This window comes from Engystomops pustulosus, chromosome 2 (genome assembly GCF_040894005.1).
Source record: "Engystomops pustulosus chromosome 2, aEngPut4.maternal, whole genome shotgun sequence".
In the NCBI taxonomy this organism is placed as follows: Eukaryota; Metazoa; Chordata; class Amphibia; order Anura; family Leptodactylidae; genus Engystomops; species Engystomops pustulosus.
Genome location: NC_092412.1, coordinates 72580791 through 72603717, shown reverse-complemented (window position 1 = coordinate 72603717; position 22927 = coordinate 72580791). Strand labels below are relative to the sequence as shown.

General features: G+C 40.8%; 1 protein-coding gene across 3 annotated transcripts in view; it reads right to left on the bottom strand.

Moving 5' to 3' along the window:
* Positions 1-3456: 3456 nt before the first annotated feature.
* The window catches only part of SUGT1 (SGT1 homolog, MIS12 kinetochore complex assembly cochaperone), a 62931-nt gene continuing 43460 nt past the window's right edge, over positions 3457-22927 (bottom strand). For all 3 annotated transcript variants that reach the window (XM_072135295.1, XM_072135294.1, XM_072135296.1), the window contains exons 12-14: positions 11168-11255; positions 9093-9274; positions 3457-3933 (exon numbers count right to left, since the gene is read on the bottom strand). In XM_072135295.1, the coding sequence (XP_071991396.1) occupies positions 3832-3933; positions 9093-9274; positions 11168-11255 (372 nt within the window). In that variant the 3' untranslated portion in view covers positions 3457-3831. The remainder of the gene's footprint in view (positions 3934-9092; positions 9275-11167; positions 11256-22927) is intronic.

Below are 22927 nucleotides of genomic sequence, written 5' to 3'. Positions count from 1 at the left end.
TACATGACATACATACACCTAATATATAATGATGAGTGTGAGTGTATGTATGTGTGGGTGTGTGTCCGCTAAAGGAATCTGCACCGTCCCGTTTACAATCACCAAATTTTGCACAGCAGCTCTCTGTGGCTCAGGGAACGTCATAGATTCGATTTTAACTCTTAATTTTCACAAGCCATATTGCAGAGGGGAATCGCTGGACAAAGCTCCTCTCTCCCCCCCAGTCCCTCCGCCTGGTCCTGATGCTAGCAGCTGATTCACATAGGGACAAGGCTGCTACCAGCTCCTCCCACAGAGCTGGCTTCAGCCCCACCCCTCCTACCCACTGAGGGGAGGGGGCCACAGTGAGGGGAGCTGCTGTTGGGGCAGTACTGTGAGCCAAGTTTCTGGAGGGGGACACTATGAGGGAACTGCTGCCTAGGATGACACTGAGGGCAGCTGCTGGAGAGGAGCTGCTGCTGGGGGGTTACTGTGTGGGGGAGCTGTTGGAGGGAGGCCACAGTGAGGGGAGCTGCTGTTTGGATGTCACTGTGAGGGAAGCTTCTGGAGGAGGACACTGTGAAGGGAGCTGCTGGTGGAGGAGCACTGCGAATGGAGCTGCTGCTGGGATAGGCATTTTGTGGGGACCTGCTGCCTAGGGGGCAATTTTCCACCTTTTGTCCTTCTTTCACCACTCCAAAAGTTGGGATGTATGAGTAATATGTGAGGTAATATGATATTTGCCACTGGATCATCTCAGTCACATCCACAATCATCACAATCTAGAATGTGACTGTAGTACATAAACCTGCTATTTTACTATTTCTGATACTCCAGTAAAATTCAGTGCTGCTATCTATGTATATTGTTCTATAATGTGTATGTCCACAATAGGAATCCAAAATTCGGATCTCAAAATTTTGCACAGACGCTCCTGTAACTCAGGTAAAACAGAGACTATGTTTTGAGGGGACATTTTCATTCCGCACATTCCAATTATTTGCTTAAATAAAAAAAAAATATGCTTAGTACCCTATAGGACCCTGCCAGTATCAAATGAGGGGGCTCACAAAAGAAAACTGGCATTCTTGCCCTGGTGGATGGATACCACCAATGTAATACAATTAAAGATTAATTTCCTTAGGGATATAATCTTTTTCATTCTACGGTAGGCACAGGATGACCCCTTATTTGCGTGTTCCTGTATTAATCATTTAGTAGGTCAGGGTACAAAAATAGTACGCTGGGAATTGTAGTGCATCAGACATAATGGTCCACATTTATCAAAACTGGTGCAAAATGCCACACGGTCTTCATAAAACTGACGTCTCCTGCACTGCTCAGGGAGTGTGCACCTACTTTTTCCACCTGGCGTGTGGCATAGAGAAATGTAAAGGTGAATTATCTAATCAATAAATAATTGGTTGAATTGGCATGGCAGCACTTATAGGTGGGTTTTGGTTGTAGTTTGGGCCCTCTGTCTCTAAAAGGTTCGCCATCACTGGGCTATATGATGAACACCAACAAAAATAAAGTCAAAATTGAATTACATAATTTAGGCTTTGCTACTCCACCCTTAAAAACAGTTAATATTTTTTCAAAAATAGGGCATAATAACCACCCCAAAAAAATCACTGGAAAATGCATCTCATCCCGCAAAAAAATTGCCCACATATGGCCCCACTAACTAAAATTTTATAGGGTAAAAAAGGGCGGCATTGAGGAAACTAAAATCTACTAAGTTCTATAAGAACAAAACTGACAGCTGCAGGACACTTCTAATGATTTCAATGTAAAAACTTTGGGGGAAAAATTATAAGCTCTATGCAGCGCTACACAGAGCTTGCCAAATCAGTCATACAAGAATAAAAAGACTTAAAAAATGATAAAAAGTTGAGAAAAAGTTAGTAACTAACTAATTTTGGTGGTTAAACTATAAGTCTCAAAAGCAGATCATTTGAAATTTTGCAAATATCAAATTCTCAAAAATTTTTTGCACATTTTTGTTTTTTTTCCCATAAATAATAAACGCAAAACATATCAGCCAAAATTTACTACTAACGTGACGTATAATGTGAAAATATATAATCATTTTGGTAAGTGTTCAAAAGTTATAACCATATAAATCGACACATGCCAAATTACACATTCCCGCGAAGTCAAGTTTCATATATGTACTCAGGATAACAAAATTCTCTAATAAACTGTTATTAACAAAAATACAGCATTTCACAGATATAAGTCCAACCTGTCTCTATCAGTTCTGCTGTACACAATTTCAGTTGCCCCTAGATCCAACCCTGTAACTTCAGACTCAGGGTCGGGTGGCAGCCATTTTGGATTTCTGTGTGAGATCGTGCAGGAGAGATTTTGGTCTCTTGTGTCTGTAACCCTGCCCCCTACACGGAGCTGAGAGACGCAGGTACCAATTCACTTCCTGCCAGGAGATTGTGAGAAGAGACAAGCTGCAAACTAAAAGGAGATAAGTGATCCAGGGGAAAGGGGATGCAGGCACATATCTGTGAGAACAGAGATGTAGTAGTGCTGTGTGTGTAATCTAATGGATCTCATACATCTCATCTCTATTTCTTTGTGTTTGCAATGTCAGAAGCCCGATGAAAGTCGGATGAAAGTGTAAATAAACCTTGTACCCTGATTATCTAACCACATTGTCACCCCACAAAACTAGTGTGTCTGCTAGAGAGTCTCCAGCCACACCCTGGGATTTTGCACTGAGCACCATAGAGAGTGATAGGAGCTAAAACAGCAATAAAACTGAGTAAAATTGTAAAGTAAGGGGTTAAAGTGATCTTTATTGTGTTAACATCACTAGGGGATTAAAATGTGAGTATTTGCTTTCATGGGAAAACCCCTTTAACAAACATACTGGTTGCGTCCTGAAGGGGTTAAGTAATGGTATTTTCCGATTTCTACTGCTTTTTGTACTTTTTGCGCAAAACATACCCAAAATAAAGAGAAAAATCCATATTACCTTTGAAGCCGGAGGTAGCTTAGGGTAAAAATAGGACATGTTTGACGTTGTACCAAACAGTGAAAAACATGACATACATTTCCATGTGACACTTCTTTTCTTCCTTTCTGATACTTTAATGACTGCTATAAATCACACATCTGTCTCTGCATATCATTCTGGCAGCACAATAATCTCCATTTAAACCTATAGCGCTCCCAAATAATGGTTACCTTGGGCAGAAGATTTCTGGGTCTCCTCTATAGCTGCACCTGCACGCAGCCAGTTTATTGGCTGCCAAGCACATGACTGATATGCAGCGCACGGCTCCCATACTTCAAATGTTCATTTCCAGTAACGTCAGTCAGCAGGCAGGTTCTCAAGCCTCCTATGCAAATCAAACATGACATCAATTCTCACTGCTAATGTATAAATTACAAGCTACTAATGTATAAATTTTCACTAGAGCTTCGCGAGAACCTTGGCACATCATAAACCGAGCAAAATAAATAAGCAGGCTTTTATTGGAAAAAAAAAGTATATTTATATTTTGCAGTTCGTAAAAGGGCAAACAGTAGGTCACAGTGAGAAATTTACAACATCCTGTCAGAAGTGATCAACGTTACCACCCCGCGTACTAATAAAATAACTCATTGTGCATTAAGAATGGCTCCTTCCCACGGCACAGTAATAATGGATAAGGTAGACTTGTGACTCAATCCTTTGCAACATTTAACAGAAGCGCTGAACACAAAGCATTCTCAATGAGACATCCGAATGATGAAGAGCAGATGAAAGCCAACAAGCAGCACCGGGGCACAGCAGTCTCCACAAGCACCCGATTGTTTTAGGAAATGTAGATTGCGCTCCTGGGACGAATGTTAGAACTTCTTATATTCCATATCATCGGGAGGACTGACGTCAACTTTCCTTTTTCCCACATCTGCCCAGTTAGTGCTGAGGACTGTGCCGCCGGACTCCATCTGCAATACACAGAAGCACCTCTGTAAAGCGTTTCACATATATACACATTTAGGGAACCAAAAATAAAACACAACATGTTACTGTGCATATAGTTCAATAAAAGTCATATCACTAGCAGGGGCGTAACTATCCCGCTCACAGAAGATGCTGATACTACCTTCTACCGTCAGACAGCCACAAGCCCTCATCTCCCTGTTCTTTGGACAGTGGGCAGATGTAGGACAAGATCCGTGCACTGCGCCAGGAGGCCAGGGCTGCCTAGTAAGTACAGGGACCACTAGTGGCCAGCTGTGGGAACCGAGACTGCACAGGCCCCAGCAGCACATGGGGGGCAATAAGTGGGGCCAACAAAGAAATGGGACAATATTTGGAGCAGAGTAAGAACGGGGACTGAACTCCTTTACAAGGGGGACAAAATGACACTCACTCGTCTATAAGCCAAGTTTTTCAGCTTAAAAATGTGCTGAAACACCTCACCTCGGCTTATACACAAGTCAATTTAAAAAAAAAATAATAATAAAAAAAAATTTAAAATACTCACCCTCTGATGCACCGATGCTCGGTGTGGCTCCTGGCGGCTCCTCTTCAGCCTTCCTTTAGCTGTATTAGCCGGCAGAGACACTTCCATGCGATCTGCCAGCTGCCACACACTATGATGACGCTGATGACGTTATAGTGTGCGCTGCTGGTCAGCAGATCAATTAGATGCGTCTCTACCAGCTAATACAGCAGAAGGAAGACCAAAGAGGAGCCGCGTCAAGGATCTGGAGCCGCAACGAGCATCGGGGCGCCGGAGGGCAAGTATGTAAGTTATTTTTTTGTATGTGCTTGGCATGGGGCGTGCCGTATACTACCGGGGGGCCGGCTGGGCTGTGCCGTATACTACCGGGGGGCCGGCTGGGCTGTGCCGTATACTACCGGGGGGCCGGCTGGGCTGTGCCGTATACTACCGGGGGGCCGGCTGGGCTGTGCCGTATACTACCGGGGGGCCGGCTGGGCTGTGCCGTATACTACCGGGGGGCCGGCTGGGCTGTGCCGTATACTACCGGGGGGCAGGCTGGGCTGTGCCGTATACTACCGGGGGGCCGGCTGGGCTGTGCCGTATACTACCGGGGGGCCGGCTGGGCTGTGCCGTATACTACCGGGGGGCCGGCTGGGCTGTGCCGTATACTACCGGGGGGCCGGCTGGGCTGTGCCGTATACTACCGGGGGGCAGGCTGGGCTGTGCCGTATACTACCGGGGGGCAGGCTGGGCTGTGCCGTATACTACCGGGGGGCAGGCTGGGCTGTGCCGTATACTACCGGGGGGCCGGCTGGGCTGTGCCGTATACTACCGGGGGGCAGGCTGGGCTGTGCCGTATACTACCTGGGGGCAGGCTGGGCTGTGCCGTATACTACCGGGGGGCAGGCTGGGCTGTGCCGTATACTACCGGGGGCTGGCTGGGCAGTGCCGTATACTACAGGGGGCTGGCTGTATACTACTCAACCCCAAGCAACCCCCCCAGGGGTACTTTAACCTTAGGTTGTCTGTCAGATCCTACCATATACAGCCATACAACGATCCAAGATGGCTCTGTAATGCTGGAGGCGATGAAAGGGTTAACACCCACGAGCGGTGCTAGCACTGTTTGCAGGTGTTAGTGGCGGGTGTTTGCTGCATTGTCAGCCCGTGAGCACGCTTCATACTCCCCCTTCCTCTACAAGACGTTCAGGAACGTTCAAATGCGGTAAGGAGTTAAAAATGGGGGCGGTAAGGGAACACCAAGAATGGGAGCAATAGGCTGGATTTTGCTAAGAAAAGGTAACAATGGGACTGCTTACCAAGTTTCATGAAAAATGTTGGAGGTGACAAGATATGGGGTGGTAAAGCTCAAAGGGGGTATTATCATTAAGTGCCAACAAAAAAGTGCTCCCCCCTCCCCCCACTATTTTTTTTTCTTTTAGTTGTATTGGTGGTGGTCACAGTCATATGGGTGCCCCTTTAGGAAACTTGCCCTGGGGCCCAATGGACTCTGGCTATGCCACTGGTGACCATGGTGATCTCATCTAAGGTCCTTTACCCAGTAACTTTTGCAAAATGTACCCCATGTATTAATCTGATCACATGGAATTATAGCATGCATCCATGCCTGCATTACAGCATGTCTTTTACTCCTTCTCATCCTCAATGGAGGCATGTTGTGATGTCATGTGATGAGATACACACATGGGGTACATTTTACAAATGTTACTGGGTAAAGAACCTCAGATGATATCACCCTGGTCACATGACATGAAGTGCTCGATTATGCAACAAAATCCTCTTTCAATGTTTCAATATAAAATATTTGACATAGCATTTTCTTCCCCTAATAATCAGAAAACAGGAGGTCTATATGTCTATAGTTGAATACTGGCAGACGGTCCCCAAGTACTAGTTCCATACAGCAACATGTCTTAGCAGTGAGACCTGTCAGGCAGGAACAATGAGGCAGGGCGATACAAGCAAAATTTTATATGATAATAATAATAATATGACAATAATATAATTGAATTCACCTCAGGCGAGTTGTATATTAGTTTACCATCTGATTTTTAACATTGCAGCAATAGAAAGGAATCATTTAGGGATAAGTGGCTAGCATACCCGGCTTTGAGGACTGGGGGGCACAACTTTCAGTGGGTACAAAAGAACCTGCGCATCCTACTGCAAACCTCTGCTGTCTTGCAGTTATGTTCGGCTGTAAGGATGTAGAGGTTTCTGAGATACGTACAGAAAGAATTCTTAATACATTTCTTGGTGTTGATTGCAATATAAAAAATAATGAAATAGAATGATTATTCCACTAAAGTAACAAGTAACATGATCCACATTATATCCAGTTGGATCGTCAAGTAACATTGTATTTTGCCAGTGACACTAGTTGTTTTTTCTCTCAGAGTACATGTATAGCTAGCCCTTTTCTGATATATTATTGGTTTGAGAGACTGGCCCTCCCCCCTCCTGTGTAATATATATATAGGGCTATGGTGAGAAATAATAATAAAACATTTCCTCTTAGTGTTAATACAGATTGATTAAGCCATGAGAGATGGAAGCAGCAGCGTGGCAGTAATTGTATGATCACATGACTCTGCATCCCAAGCAATTTTATTCCGGATAAAAAGGTGTTTTTTCTCTAAGTAAATTTTCAGACTTTCAACTTCATGCTGCTAAAATGGAAGCTTTTTTTAAATGGTTATTAGTCACATTCGATTTTCATTAAATAGAGCTAGCAGGTTTTTATTGCACAAAAAGATTATGTTAATTTTCTTTTCTGCATCAGTCATTTTTCAATCCAGAAGCCGGTACAATTGCAGTCCTGGGAAAAACAGTATTTCAAGAACAAAATTCATTTCCGTCCATTTTTATGAGCCTGGCACATAATTTTACATTATTATTTTGTTTTTAATGAAATAGATAGCTACCACAGGATTTCATAGTAAAGAACTTGTACAGGAAGGAAAATTAAATTGGAGGAAGATCGTAAAGAAAACATCTATAAATTGCAATCAGTGAACGCAACTGCGCGGGCGTCTACTCTGCTCCTATGTGGCCGCAGCTTTATAAATAAGGACGACTAAGTAAATGTCACCATGCTGCCTGCACTAACACAGAGAGAGTACACAGCCTGCTTATGAGATGACTGCACAGGAAGGCAGCATACGGTCAAATGCCTTGGAACCCAGAACTTTAGCATGAACTATTGGCCCTAGCAAAAAAATATACACCCCCATGGGGGACACATTTTTACCCTTCAACGGCTGACCGCACTAGATGACATGTAAACAGTTAAAACATATGGATGGTTACTCTAGGTTATATGAGCAAGAAAAAGAAGTGGGGATAAACACCCTGCCATGATTGGAGTGTCCGGGCGGCAGGTTCTACTAAGCCTACCCCCCCCCCTAAAAAGTGCCCCGCAGGAAAGCTCCTCCCCCTGACCAGTTCCCTGGGCTCTGCCAGTTAAGTGCCCTGAGCTCTCTACAGTACCTTACCCACAACCTGATCTGGATTTTTAGCAGTCTACAGGAAGGATGTAAGAGTCCTCACCCAAAGGAATCTGCCTCCTCAGCTTCCATTCCAGTCCATTAAATCTGCCTTTTTATGGACAGGAAAGTCTGGCTGAGGAGGTAGAAGACATTTCTGAACCAGGGGCTTTATTTTACATATCAAGAAAGCAGTGCACAACTTATATAATGGTAAATGACCCAATATCTTGACCCCATACTAACACACACACACACACATTACAAAATTCATGAGGTATAGTGGCCAACCCCTTTAATCTTACTAAATTAAGTAGTAAAGTCACAAATGCTAAGTATACCAGAGGTAAAGAAAAACTGCAGCTAGTGCGGCAGAGGCCTCCTTCTTCAAAGCAGGAAAGTGCAAAGAATCGGTTACATTTCGTTGATTATAAAATCTGTAACATAGGAGTCTTCACTTCTCATTTATTAAAAGTTGCTTTATAAATTCGAACAAAAAGCTGTAGGACTACAGCAGAATATAGGTGTACCGATACAGATTTTCACTCCTGTGGCCTATATTTTTTAGTAGAGCATGTAGATTCTTGCTCAGGGAACTGCTTGCCCCTAATTACAATCACTGGAAGGTGAATTTTGACAAATAATTTAAATACAAATTCCATATGTAAAGGAAAGCTACCTCTACAAGCCAGTACAAAGCCATTATATTATAATAATAGTACTTTTATATAAATTAGCGGGCTGTTTCGTTACCAATGTGTGCCGTATTAGTACATCACATGTCGGCTGCAGGTGTATAGAGAGGGCTCAGAGGCTGATCTCTCTCCATACAAGTAAGATGTTTGCTGCATATTGTAGCAAACACCCACAGGTTACACCCGCGATCGGTGCTATCACAGAACATGGGCGTTAACCTCTGATCGCTGCGGCAAAAGGCCTAGATTGGTGCTTTCCATCAAGTCATTGGGGGGGTGGCGATCTGTCACCAAGAAAGCCTCAGGTCTTTGTATGGTGTTGTATGTTTTCTGCCCATTAGTCTATGAGCAATGTTGCTCATAGAGGATCAGCTTCCACAGAGTATAATAGGAAAAATAATCAGTCACAGATGGGAATAAAATAGTAACATATGACAAACATTTTTGATACTTACAAATGACTTGTTCATGGCACGTTTCACTTCATCGTTGCCGTCAGAGTAAATCTGCTGGAAAAGATGGTTTAGTGCAGCATCTCCCTCCAGTTTTTCATTTTTCTCCTCCTCTTTGATGTCTACAACCAGTTTATCCCAGTTCTTGGTATAATGAGAGGATGATGGGTATTTGTGAAAGGTTTCTAGAAGGCAGACACAGTTTTGATGAATATGACAGATCTTGTGCGGTAAAGCTAGGACAAACAGATGTCAGGCTAAAGTAAACCAGCTTTTATTGTATTTCACATAGTAAAGAGCCTAACCTTTATCACACAGCACTGTCAATAGAGTGAGTATATGCAGATATAGATATTACACTGGTATGTATAACATGATATCTTCTCAGCTACATGAAAGGCAAATAACAGCCTGGTCCACCAATAATTCAGGTTACATAGAAGATGTCATTTACACAGCACCATGGAGAGGATTCAAACAAGAGCAAAATTGTCTTTGTAGTCCATAGCAGCCAATAACAGCGTAGCTTTCATTTCTCAAAGGCAGAGATTAAAGCTACACTGCCAAGTATCAAGTATTCATAAACTTTCCCTTATATGCCCTTTTTTTTAATCAAACAATACATATGAATCAGGCCAAATGCCAGATCACTATGAAACAAATACATAAGCTATAAATACAGTGGTGCTCTCTTACGGCTCCTCCCTCCCCCACTGATATCTGCTCACAAGGCAGGAGCAGGAGGGAGGAGCTGTACAGGAGCACAAAGGTGGGGGCCAAGAGCTGAGGAGTCTGCAGCACAGACAAGTCACATGTTGTTTTGTGAAAGGCATCCAAACCAAAGCCCAACCCCTAGGACTACATATAGGATTCTGTCAGGGTGCAAGGTAAGTTATAACAGACAATTATATTGGAATGCAAATCTTAAGAGAAGGCAGAAAGGTATATTTGCAATGCAGACACACACCATGTTTAAGTGGTCATAAACCTTGTTTAGTCATCTTTCTGTAGTGCTTAATATGGATTTTTAAAATGGGGGAAAGAAAAATCTCCCAGCATTGATCTCGGACCCATTTTTACTGAAATCACTTTGCTGTTAAAAACAAACAACATGACTATTATTCCATAAGTAAGGTTACAAATCGGTAGATCAGTGAGGTGGGAGAACCCATACTAATCAGGCATTCGGTGCCAATATAGATAGGGCAGAGGTGGGAGTAGACTGTAAGTAGATTACAGATTCTGCAACAAAGAAACTTTTTATTTCAGAAAATGATATGATGTTTAGGTCACCACATTACAAGACATTATTATTTTTCTGTCAAATCCAGGCTGGAAGATGTTTAGTAATTTGTACAAACAATTATTTGCATGTTATTCCTTTTATTTATTTTTTCCACTGTTATAATTAACAAAATTTCCTGTTCAAGGTTTCCCTTTCCCAAAGGTCATCTGAAGCCACAAGGACTTGAAGACAAATCAGTCCCTTGTACGCTGGCTGCATCATATATTTGCTTGAACCTTCAGTATTTCTGGCCTTGAAAACACTGAGAGAATATTGAGTCTTTAGAGTAACAGATTTCTCAAGGAGCTTTGCTTAGGGTAGACGTCTCATCTCAAGGTCCCAAAGCAGTTCAGGATAAGCAGATGGTGGGGGGAGGGGGGTGGGGTTTGGGGGCAGCGAACTGAGCACCTCTATCACATGAGTACTGTATATAGAGATCTTGTAATGCGACAAACTTATAAGCGACTAGTCATCCCCCCCCCCCAGCAATATAATTAATCTAGAAGGCATATTGGACCCAACGGACTCTCTTTAAACTAACAGCAGAGTAACTAAAAGTCAGAATTATCTATCCAATCTAATAGACAGACAGTCTTAATGAAGATTTGACCACTTGTGACAGATTATCCGATGCATAATTAGACTGAGTAATTTTAAGTTTGGCTTAGTTTATGGTAAAATAAAATATTTAGCATGTGACAATCTGATGGATATTTCTGGATCTTATTAACCTCTTAACCTCCATACTGGAAGAACAATGGGACTAGGTCGTGCAGTGAAGGTCATCCCTCACCTGGTGTGAAATGCTTCAGCTGCTGCTCAGCCTGGCCCTCTAGTTTATCCCATCGAATTGCTTCGGTCTTCTTCATTTTAATTTCTATCTATAAATGGAAACAAAAAAAAAAAAAAAAAAGAATCTAAGCATATTACAAGTGCAGGATTCGTTATGTATAACAAACACATGCCTTGTCATTTTTTATATGGTCATTGAAAACAAATTTCATGATTACAGGCATTCAACATTACATGAACTTTATCTATATTAAACAATTTACGGCTCTGTCACCACCTGCATTTTGTTTTCCTTTACACAGGTACGATTAGCTTGGCTTTGATGTCCGAATAGTAATATAGCTTTACTATGATGCATATGAATCCTCAGAATGTGAACAGAGTCTAAAGACACAATATAATTAGTAAAACAAGTTTGTATCTTTAATTAAACTTCAGATCTCTTGTGTTTTGCAGCAGACCTACAGCGTCGCGTTTAACAGAGAACAGTTACAAAAAAGAAAACCATCTTCTCGCTGAAATTGCTTTGGTTTAACAGTCTGTCAAAGGAGAATGTCAAGAGGAGAGCGTGTGAAGAAGAGGGAGACAATCATTTTCCATAGCGGGAGAAGTACTGTGGACCTCAGATGCTGACAACAATAAATGGCTCTTGTCCCATTAACTCTCAGACAAGACAATAATACTACCACGGTTACACACATTATTTCAGGGTTATAAAATATCTATGGTTGACGGGAGAAAAGTCAGATGTTAAAAAAAAAGGAAATCTAGCACCAAAATTCATAATGATAAACCAGGGGCACTTACTCCTAGGTCCAGGCACCGTGACTGTGGTAATCTTGTTATATTTGTTATCCATGGCCTCCTAAAAATCAACTTTTGAAATTATGCCAAAAGGGTTCCTGGGTTGTTCCCAGAGCACTTCTGTGCTGCAGCTTTACAGGCTGTTACCCTGTCTAAGCCCCCCTCCCATCAGCACTTCTCTCTCAATCTGATGTTATTTCACAGAAGCAGTGGAAGTTTCGGCACACAGTCGGATGGGGAAGTGCTCCTGTACAGTCTAACAGCCTGAGAACATACAAACAGCGGAGCTCTGGTAACAACCCCAGGAGCTCTTCTGGCTTATTAGCATCATTTTAAAAGTCTATTTTAGAAGGAAGGAGGTCATGCAAAACACATATGAAAGGATTACCACAGTCACGGTGCCTGGATCTATGAGTAAGTGTCCCTGATTTAACCATGGCTCACTTTGATTGTAAATTTCCTTAAATGATGTGCAGAATATTGGTGGCATTTGGCAGGCGAGTATTATACAAGGACAGGTAATAAAATGTTCTCTACTGGGTGGCAAAAGTATGGCATGACCCTATGCTAACACCAAGTGTATGATTATGACAAATACATACAAAAAGAAAGTATAATCAATCATTTTGTAATAATTAGTTTCAAACATATCAGGATAACTAAGCCTAAAAATATTTAGCATTAAAAGACCTGTCACCAGAATTTAACTCCCAAACCAACAATGTCTGCTGGTAAAGGAATACAAAGTCTTCCCCATATCACCTTAACTTAGATGCCAGTGAGACACTGTACCTTAATTACAGCCATATTTCTGTTATCTCCTGGGTCTGACTCTTCTTTCCCAGAATGCCAGTGGGAACACCCCTATTTTGACTGACAGCTCTGTCTCTCTAAATTACTGCTCTGCCTCCTTGTACTTAGGAACTGTCTGCCAATGTGCAACTACAGACATATAAAGCTCTATTCACTTTTTCAAATTTTTTTACACAGTGCCTTGTGTTACATTCATTGCATGTGACAAGGGTGATATTGAAAGTCCTATACCCTTTACATGTGCAAAATGTGAAGTGACAGCAGCCTCCATGGATTTCTACTCCTCCTCATCCTCCATGGAGGCTGCTGTGATTTCATGTGATCAAATAGATACATGGGGCATATATTGCAAATGTTGCTGGGTAAAGGACCTTCGATAACATCACACTGGTCACATGATATGAACTGCTGAATAGAAAGGAGGCTTAAGGCATGGGGAGGAGTAGATGGGAGGGGCCGGCCATGCAGGACATGCTTTCCTCCGATGCCAGGGAATATAACATAACGTTGATTTATGGGGATGTGAAGGAAACAATTTTTAGCTAAAAGAAAGGTGTCAGTAAATTCATAGGGATCTATAGCAACCTGTCACTAGCTGTTTGTGTGAAAATATAGCGACAAGTTCCCTTTAACCATTCTATACCCATTAGTGTATACATGTAGAGCTGAATGGACCCTCACACAAATGTCTTTCAGGGTGTCTAGCCTTCCTCTTGTAGTACAATCTATATTTTATTTGTGGAATCTCTCTATTTTAGTATGTATGTTGTAATATTTAAATATTACATGTTAATAATAAAGCTATTCATTTTTGTAAATAACTAGAGCATGGTTAATTGCTTTAGATAAGTTTGGTAACAAGCAGAAACTTTTATTGTTTGCCGTATATAGGTATTATTTCACAGTAATATCCATGCTGAGAATTTGCTTTAAATTGTTGTAATTTTCTTTTATCTTTTTATTCTTTTATTCTTTTATTTTTGGGCAGGAGGAATAACATAGGGACCACATAACATTTCTAAAAAATAGTTGCTCCAGAAATCTTAATCCAAGTATAGTCGCTGACTATTTACTAACCTCTAAGCAAACGTAACTTTACCCTATAAACTTGGATGGGAACTTGTCTTTTTCTTTCATAAATACTTGACATTTTAATTTGCCCAATAAAAATATGTGCATTTCCCTGGACAAGTTACCTCCTAACCTGTACAAGAAATTGTGCGCTGAAGAAACATTCAGAAGAACGGCTTCCTGTTTTGGTACTGGAGAAGGATGAATGGCACATACACAGGGTTGGGATGGAGGACCAGCATTACCTAGGGAGCCCTGCAGACCTTCCAACAAGCAGTCTTTTGTAGAAAGCAGAGCAGATAGCAGCACCCAAGTAATGCACTGAACCGTCTTCTTGTGAAATCACTCAACTGCATGTCATCTGTAGCCAGTCCACCACCGCCCTGCTGCCAGGTCTTTTTAGTGGAAAGTAAGGCAAAGGTATTGAGAAGGAGCCATCAGAAAGTAATAGAAGTATGATCATTTCTAGGGCAGATCCAAGGATCAGAGGTTTCAGGATGGGTAAAAAAGAGCTAGACAGGAGCTGACGGATACAATGACATTTAAAGCATCATTTAGAAATAATATTTTCATTGCATTATAAATATTACAGAAAAAAAATACCTAGTTCTCCTAATAGCAATAACAAATTATGTAAAAATGTTTTACATATATAAGAAACATTCACAGAAATATATAATAGGTACCTTATATACTCGAGTATAAGCCTAGTTTTTCAGCACAAAATTTGTGCTCAAAAACCCTAACTCGGCTTATACTCGAGTCAACTAAAAACATAAAGACAAAACTCACCTTTCTGACGTCACCCATAGGTCCTCTTCTGTCTGAGACAGTCTGAGACAGAAGAGTACCTATGGGGGACGTCGGAAAGATGAGTACAGTGTTATTTTTTTTCCTACTACAGGGGCTGGGCAGGCTGTATGCTACAGGGGTTGGGCAGGCTGTAAGCTACAGGGGCTGGCAGACTATATACTGGGAGGCTGTAACCAATGCATTTCCCACCCTCGGCTTATACTCGAGTCAATAGGTTTTCCCAGTTTTTTGTGTTGAAATTAGGGGTCTCGGCTTATACTCGGGTCGGCTTATACTCGAGTATATATGGTACTTTGTGATACTTCTGTCACTCTCCCTGATCCACATAGACTGTAAGCTCTTGTGAGCAGAGCCCTCACTCCTATTGTTCCATATGACTGTTTGTGCTCGGTTTTATTTTATTTTTTTGTCCCTTATGATTTGTAAAGTGATACAGAATATGATGGTGCTATATAAATTAAGATTATTATTATAAAAAACAAGTATATTTGATGCAGAATTTATGTGATTTCCACATAACAATCCACATTATGTGCAGATACCCTTCCTGGGCCTTAAAATGTGACAGATCCCACAATGTTAGTTTCTCACTGCTTTGTGTGGTCAGAATAGCGCCTCCTTTATGTGCAGACTGGAAATGCCCCTATGATTTGTAAAGGGCTATGGAATACGATAGTGCTGTATAAATAAAGATTATTATTATTATTCTCATCCCTTCTGTAAATAGCAAGAAACTTCCACAAGCACCCAGAAACTAACAATACGTTATACATTTACTATAGTTATCCTGCAGTTCCCAAAACAAGTCCAAATTGTATTATCAAAGCAGAACAGTAAAGACACATAAACAAATCCTGTACGATCATGTCATGACGGCAATTTACTGCAATTCATAAGGAAAATAGATTGTGGATTTCAGCACAAAGAACATTACTGACAACCAGTGAATTCCCGATCAGCTGCAAACATCTGAATACGTATGGAGTGTAATAAGTGGGAGTGTGGCGGCAGAGGAGAATTAGTGCTAATGAATTAATCTTTATTTTCTATTAAGTGCTTGGAGTTTTCTATAGACGGATAATAAATCATTCCAGCAGAGACTGTTCTGTACCAAGAACAATATTAATCAGTCTATTAGTATTTCTTAATGGGTAAAGTCGCAACCTGATTTACATTAAAATACCACTAGAAAGCAAACACTAAGAAATCGTATAAAAACTTTGCCAAACATTTTACACAGGCCAACTGGAAACCAAAGAGTCAATCATGATTATAAGCAATATATATCTATAGCTCAAAACATATAATAATTAAAGGGGTTTCCAGGCAAAATCTATTAGAGACCCATTCAGAGGATTGATAATCGATATGTTACGGAAGCTGGTGGAAGACCTGGCATCCCCATCAATCAGCTGTTTGACACGTTGCATACATAGTGGGGGAGATGTATCATTGCCAATTAGACCAGTCTTCTGCACCACATTTCTCGCTCAGTCTCACGCTGGATGATAATTTGTTTTAGTTGGCCTAGTTCGAGGTGCACAGACTTTTTGCTGAAAGGCTACCTGCATTTTTTGTACACATTGGGAAAGTGCCTAAAAATAGTCCAAAACAAATAATAAATGCGGAACGATACATACGCCGGAATTCTGTGGCAGACAACTTGATAGCCCGCCCTATGTATCCTAGCACCACTTTGGAGACATTGCAGTTTCATCTCCATCTACAAGCATAACCTGAACATGGAGCAAAAGATAAAGAGCAGAATGGAGTATAATGCTTCACATAAAGCCCAGAAACTGTGTTAGCCCTCAAGTACAGACACAATGGGGGAGATTTATCTTACGCTGGTATATGATGAAACCCCTGACCCTCCGGATGTATTTCTACCATGGTCAGAAATATAGTTCAGCCTGTGAACTTCCACTTGTTAAAATGTGCTCGCTGCAGCAAGTGCCCCCCATGCCCCTCCACACCCTGTTGGCATTGAGGTGGTGTAAAGGGAGAAATAATGACAATTACTGGCAGTTCAGCTGTATTTCCTATTATTTCAGGGCTCGTACAGCAGAAAACTGGCATATGAGCCCTGATCTAGTGATTTCTGCAAAGTTTGGTGAAATGTTAAAGGAAATCAAAATCAAGCCTGATAAACCAGGGGCACTTACTAATAGATCCAGATACTGTGGTTGTGGAAATCATATTTGTTATCCATTGTCTACATCCTTCTAAAATCAACTATAAAAATTATGCTAAGGAGCCAGAAGGTCTCTGGGGGGAAAAGGTGTTAACAGAGCCCACGGTTCTGCAGCTTCACAGGCTGTTACAATGAGCAGAGCAGGTCTCCCCTCCCCCTGCACTTCCTGCTGCTATTGTATTACAAAGGCAGAGGGACGAGAAAGAAAGCAGGAGGTTGGGCGAGACATGTTCTGCTCATTGTAACAGCCTGTAAAGATGGGAGCACAGAGGGCACTGGGAACACCCTTCCAGAGCCTTTCTGGCTCTTAAGCATCATTTTAAAAGTTGATTTTAGAAGGAGGTGGCCAAGTATAACACATATTAAGAAACTTACCATAGTCCTGGTGCCTGGATCTATGAGAGAGTGTCCCTGATTTATTATAATGGGAGATTTCCTTTGCATAAACTTTAAGCAGAAGAAAAGAGGGTGGAACTAAATCAGGGCATTTGTTCATAGCCATTATAGAAGACCATACACAGGGCACACATTCAGAATGCTTACACATGCTAAAATAGTATACTGTACTACTGTATATATCTAAAAATGCATTTTTAGGGTATTTACATTTCCACTTACACTTTTTGGGATTCTAGTGATAAAGTATTCACCAGCACTTCCAAAAACAGAACTCCATTAGACCCCCATCATATCAAATGTTACTCCACAAGGATAAAATAAACACTTTTGCTGTTTTTTTAATATATTTTTCTTTCCCTTACATTTTTTTCTTATATAAAACAAGTGTATTGAAAAGAGTACTTGTATATGTACCATTACAATAGGTCTTCCCACAGGGCGATATCCCGCTAAGGTGTTCAGTTATAAATGACCACAGTCACAAAGACTTTCACCAATAAGGATCAATAATGACATCTATTGTGGGTTTTCAATAATATTTTAAGCTGTAACAAAGTTCTTCCGCATTCCTGAAATGTTAACCTTTAAGTAAAGCATCTTATTCATCTTCTATATTCAGCTACTTCTTATTGTTTGTATTTCTTAGTTTTACATCTAAGAAAGTATTGTGACCTTGAGAGGATTCTCTTCTCCTAACAGAGTACATAATATTATCTAAACAGTGAGACTAACAAACCAACCTTTGAAAGCCATGATAATGGCTCAATGCCATTCACATATTGTGCTACAAATTCTTCAGATGTTAGCCCCCCCATTCATTCACTAATATGTTGTAGAAGTAAGATGATGTAGAGTGAGTCTAGACCAGGGATGCACAACCTTTATCGGCCCAAGGGCCACAGTGTCATACTCCTAGACCTCAAGGGGTAACGCTACATACCCCAGCAACCACAGTGCAGTACACTATGCCACACCACAGCAATGAATATAACACCCAGGGAACCAAACACTGATTTTTTATGAAAATGAAAAAAATACCAAAGGCCAAGAAAAAATATAATACATACACCAGATCACATTTATTTCATTACTATAGACCTAGGGGAAGCCACAAACATGACAGGAATAGGACCTGCTCCCAGTTACACATACCAAATTTCACATACCAAAATTTACATAGGTGTTAATTGATTTTTTGAAATGAATGAAATGAGTCCAATAACTTTTTCACTCTTTCGCCTTATTTTTTGTGTTACATGCTGGCATATTAATTTATATCAATTTGGGACCTGTTTGACCGTTCATACGTTTTTTTTTAATACAAATATTCATGGATGGAAAAGTGGTGATTGGGACATTTGGGCGCTATTTTCTGTTACGATAATCACGGCCGGAAATAATGGTTTTTATATTTTGAGATAACAGGCATTTTGGGATGAGGCAATACCCATCATATTTATGACTATTACTTTTTATCTTTAGGTATGTACTAAGGAAGGGGGAGGGGGCGATTTAAACTTTTTTTTTTACATTTTTTAAATAGTTTTTTTAACATTTAACATCCAAGATGGCATGGGATGGTAAGTTGGGTGCCTCGGTCAGGTTCGACGCGGCACATAACAGGTAACCTCCGCGATTGGTGCCAGCACTGACCACGGCAGTAACAGGCGGGTGTCAGCTGAATAATTCAGAGAGAGCCCATGAGCTCTCTCCATACACTCCCTGCAGCACCAGGAAGTTTTAGTACGTTGTGGTGTGCGTAGGGGTCAAGGAGGTATTCTCGTTTCAGTAAATTAACCCCTTCCCGCCGCAGCCCTTTTTCGTTTTTGCGTTTTAAATTTTCACTCCCCACCTTCAAAAATCTATAACTTTTGATTTTTCCATGTACAGAGCTGTGTGAGGGCTTGTTTTCTGTGTAACAAATTGCACTTCAAAATGGTGGTATTTGCTATTCCATGCCATGTACTGGGAAGCTGGAAAAAAATTCCAAATGCAGTAAAATTGGTGAAAAACAGCATTTGCGCCACTTTCTTGTTGGCTTGGATTTTATGGATTTCACGGTGCGCCCCAAATGAGATGTCTCCTTTATTCTTTGGGTCGGTACATTCACAGGGATAACAAATTTGTATAGGTTTTATAATGTTTTCATACATATACAAAAATTAAAACCTGTAAAAAAAAATTAATAAAAAAAAAATTATACAACCTTTTGATCACTTTTTATAGAATTTTTTAAAATGGCCAAAAAGTGCCATTTCTGACTTTGGGCGCTATTTTCCGTTACGGGGTTAAACGCAGTGAAAAAACATTATATTTTGATCTGGCATTTTCGGACGCGGCGATAATTAATGTGTTTATTTTTGCTGTTTAGATTTATAACAGTTCTAGGGAAAGGGGAGTGATTTGAATAAGGTTTTTATTATAATTTTTTTTAAAAACCTATTTCTATTTTCACTATTTTTCAGACTTCCTAGGGTACTTTAACCCTGGGTTGTCTGATCGATCCTATCATATACTGCCATACTACAGTATTTCCTCCTCATTCATTACAATGTGCTGATCGCAAGGGTTAAAACGGAAGACCCAAGGCTGTCAAGGCAACTTATCGGCGCTACCAGATGAGATCACAGGGAGCGACGATCCTTGCCAAGGATCAGCAAAGTCTTACCGGGTATGGAGAGGGCTCAGTCACAGGCTCCGTCACAGGTCGGTAAGGGTTAATGTTTTTGTTTGAATAATGAAAAAAGTATACAATTTGCCAATATACTTCCTGTATCAATTTCTAAGTTTTCTATAGAACAGCTTAGAAATTCTATAGAAAGCTTCTATGTTTACTTCCAGTGGACGGATATCCGACCATGGTCACACAGGTGCACGGCTCGTAAGTATCAGAGAGAGTAATCAGAGCTGTGGGTTTTAATGAGCCGTGCACCTGTGTAACCATGGTCAGATTTCTCTCCACTGGAAGTCAACATGGAAGCATCCAATAGAATGACAGCAAGCAGAGATCTAGAAACCGTGAGGAATTGATAAAGAAGTATATTGGAAAATTGCATAACTTTTCATTGTTCAAACTATAACATTAATTTGCTGAAATTGGAACAGTCCTTCAATGTAAAAAAAAAATCAGAAATTCCTATAATCTGGCACTCATTGCATCTAGAAATAGCACAAATGTAGAACCAGGTGAAGCACATAGTGATTTCAGCAAACTATACAGTACACAGTCTAGTATCATCAGACACTGAACATTGTATATATGTATTGATCCGTTTGGAAAGGTGCAGACAGACAGCATATATGTAATTTACAGAGTGAACAGTGAAATCTGCTGTAAATCTCCAGATGCAATCTATATTCAATTAAAGCTAAACAAGTATAATCTGGTTATAAAGGAGAAACACAAGTCCCAGAGCGGCCACGTGACTGGTGCTCTGTGATTGGGGTTTGTGTAGACGCCCGTGCTCACCGCTCTCTGTACACAGACTGGCGGCTGTCACACGAGGGCACCGGAGCTAATTGGTATTCTTCCTCTTTGTTTAAGCCATCAATCTAATAAACTGTTCCATTTGCATACATTCATATTTCCAGACTCAAGTTATGTGAGAAATGCCCCACCTAAACCTCAAGTAGCATGCAGGCCAGCACATATTCTGACTAATTAGAAACTACTGTGCCCTAAACTAATTAGTAATGCTAGCGAGCCCCCGCTCCTGTCACACAGTGCAGGCAATTACGCCTTGTGTTCCCCGCACATCAGAGCTTTATTTACTGCCAGCCATAAGAATAGATATTCTCACGCAGACAATCCCTTTCATCGGCTACATTTTCAATGGCATTCTGTTTCTATCTCTGTTATGCCGAGAATGCTAATGCCTTAAGGGCAGAAGATCTGTCTTCTCCAGAATATTTTTTCATAAAACCGACCTTCATTGAATACAAAATTCCATCTATTTTCTATTTTATTGTGTCATTGCCTAAGAACTATGTTTTAACCTACAGCGCTTCAGCTTCCTCAAGCAGATTTAAATGAACTATTCCTAGGGGAGGATGCCTTAGCCTATATTTCCATGTCTGCAAAGGGAAAAAAAATTACATATACTGGGTTCTAAGCAGAAAAAGAAGGTTTAATGTGACATTTTACAATTTCCATGTTGCTATGAGTCATTTCATTTTATACCAGAAATAAATATGACTAAACAAGAACCAGTTATCTTTTTCCTTTATGTCAAAAACTTTTTTTTTCTGGAGATGCACAATGCACGCTGATCTGTGCTACATATTTCTAAATGCAGACAAGACTATATCAGTACAACCTGCCATATGGAGAATATACACTAAAAGAGGGAATCAGAATCTGTAGCTCATGGCAGTCAGAACTGGCGGTGATTATAATAATTATAAGACAATTAGTGATCATGGTCATGTTATCAGATTGCTCTTAATGTATATTCAGCTATACAGGCCGGGACCTAAACCCAGGTATTGCTGGAAAGTATACAAGCTGACGATCGGAAAAAAAAAAATTAGGAGATCAAATTAATAGTTAAGCAACATATGTAAGTGTGTAAAACCCTACAGCACAGAGCACAATGTTACAAAGATAAAAAGAATACTTCTAGGATCATCGTGTTACAAGCATGCTACAATTCTTTTGCTGGAAGATTACTCTTGACTACTTTTTGGTAAATTCTGTGTTACACTCATGATAAATTTCCCCCAATGTGTCTAACCATATGTCTCTTAGAGCAGAACTGTTCTAGTTGCCCATGACAACCAATCAGAGCTCAGCTTTCATTTTCCCACAGCTGTTTATAAAATTGAAAGCTGAGCTCTGATTGGTTTCCATGGACAACTAGAAACATTTTTACCTCAGACACTTCTGATAAATCTCCCCCATTGTAACGGTCATGTTATCCAGGAAATACCAATTATGGAGTCACTTTTATTAGTATTTACCATTTCTTGTTTATCCTAGAGATGTCACCAATTTTGTTGTCAATAAACTCATTTTACAATACAGGTGGTCCCCTACCTAAGGACACCCGACTTACAGACGACCCCTAGTTAAAGATTGCCCCCTCTGCCCACTGTGACCTCTGATGAAGATCTCTGGATGCTTTATTATAGCCCCAGACTGCAATGATCAGCTGTAAGGCGTCTGTAATGAAGCTTTATTGGCAATTCCTGGTCCTATTACAGCAAAAGATTTTGCAACTCCAATAGTCACTGGGGCAAAAAAAAAAAAATTTGTCTGGATCTACAATGATAAAATATACAGTTTCGACTTGTATACAAATTCAACTTAAGAACAAACCTATGGACCCTATCTTGTACATAACCCGGGGACTGCCTGTAATTCTATTACCAAAGATAACCAAGATGAAGCGGTCAGTAGGACTACGACTTCTTAGTGATTAAAGGAAAGCGGTCACCACATTTTTCAAAACTACAGCTGGTCATGGGTTCCCATGGAGCTCTACTGAATAAATAACACCCTTCTATTTAGCTCACTGCTGCTGGTCACCGTCTTCTCCCAGCTGCTTTGTGTCCCGTGTCATTGTGTATATAGGGAGCAGCAGGGGAATCAAATGACACTAAAGAGAGGGTCTGGCCAATGCACAAGCAGGACAACAGGACATGTTACCATTACTTAGGTCTCTGCTC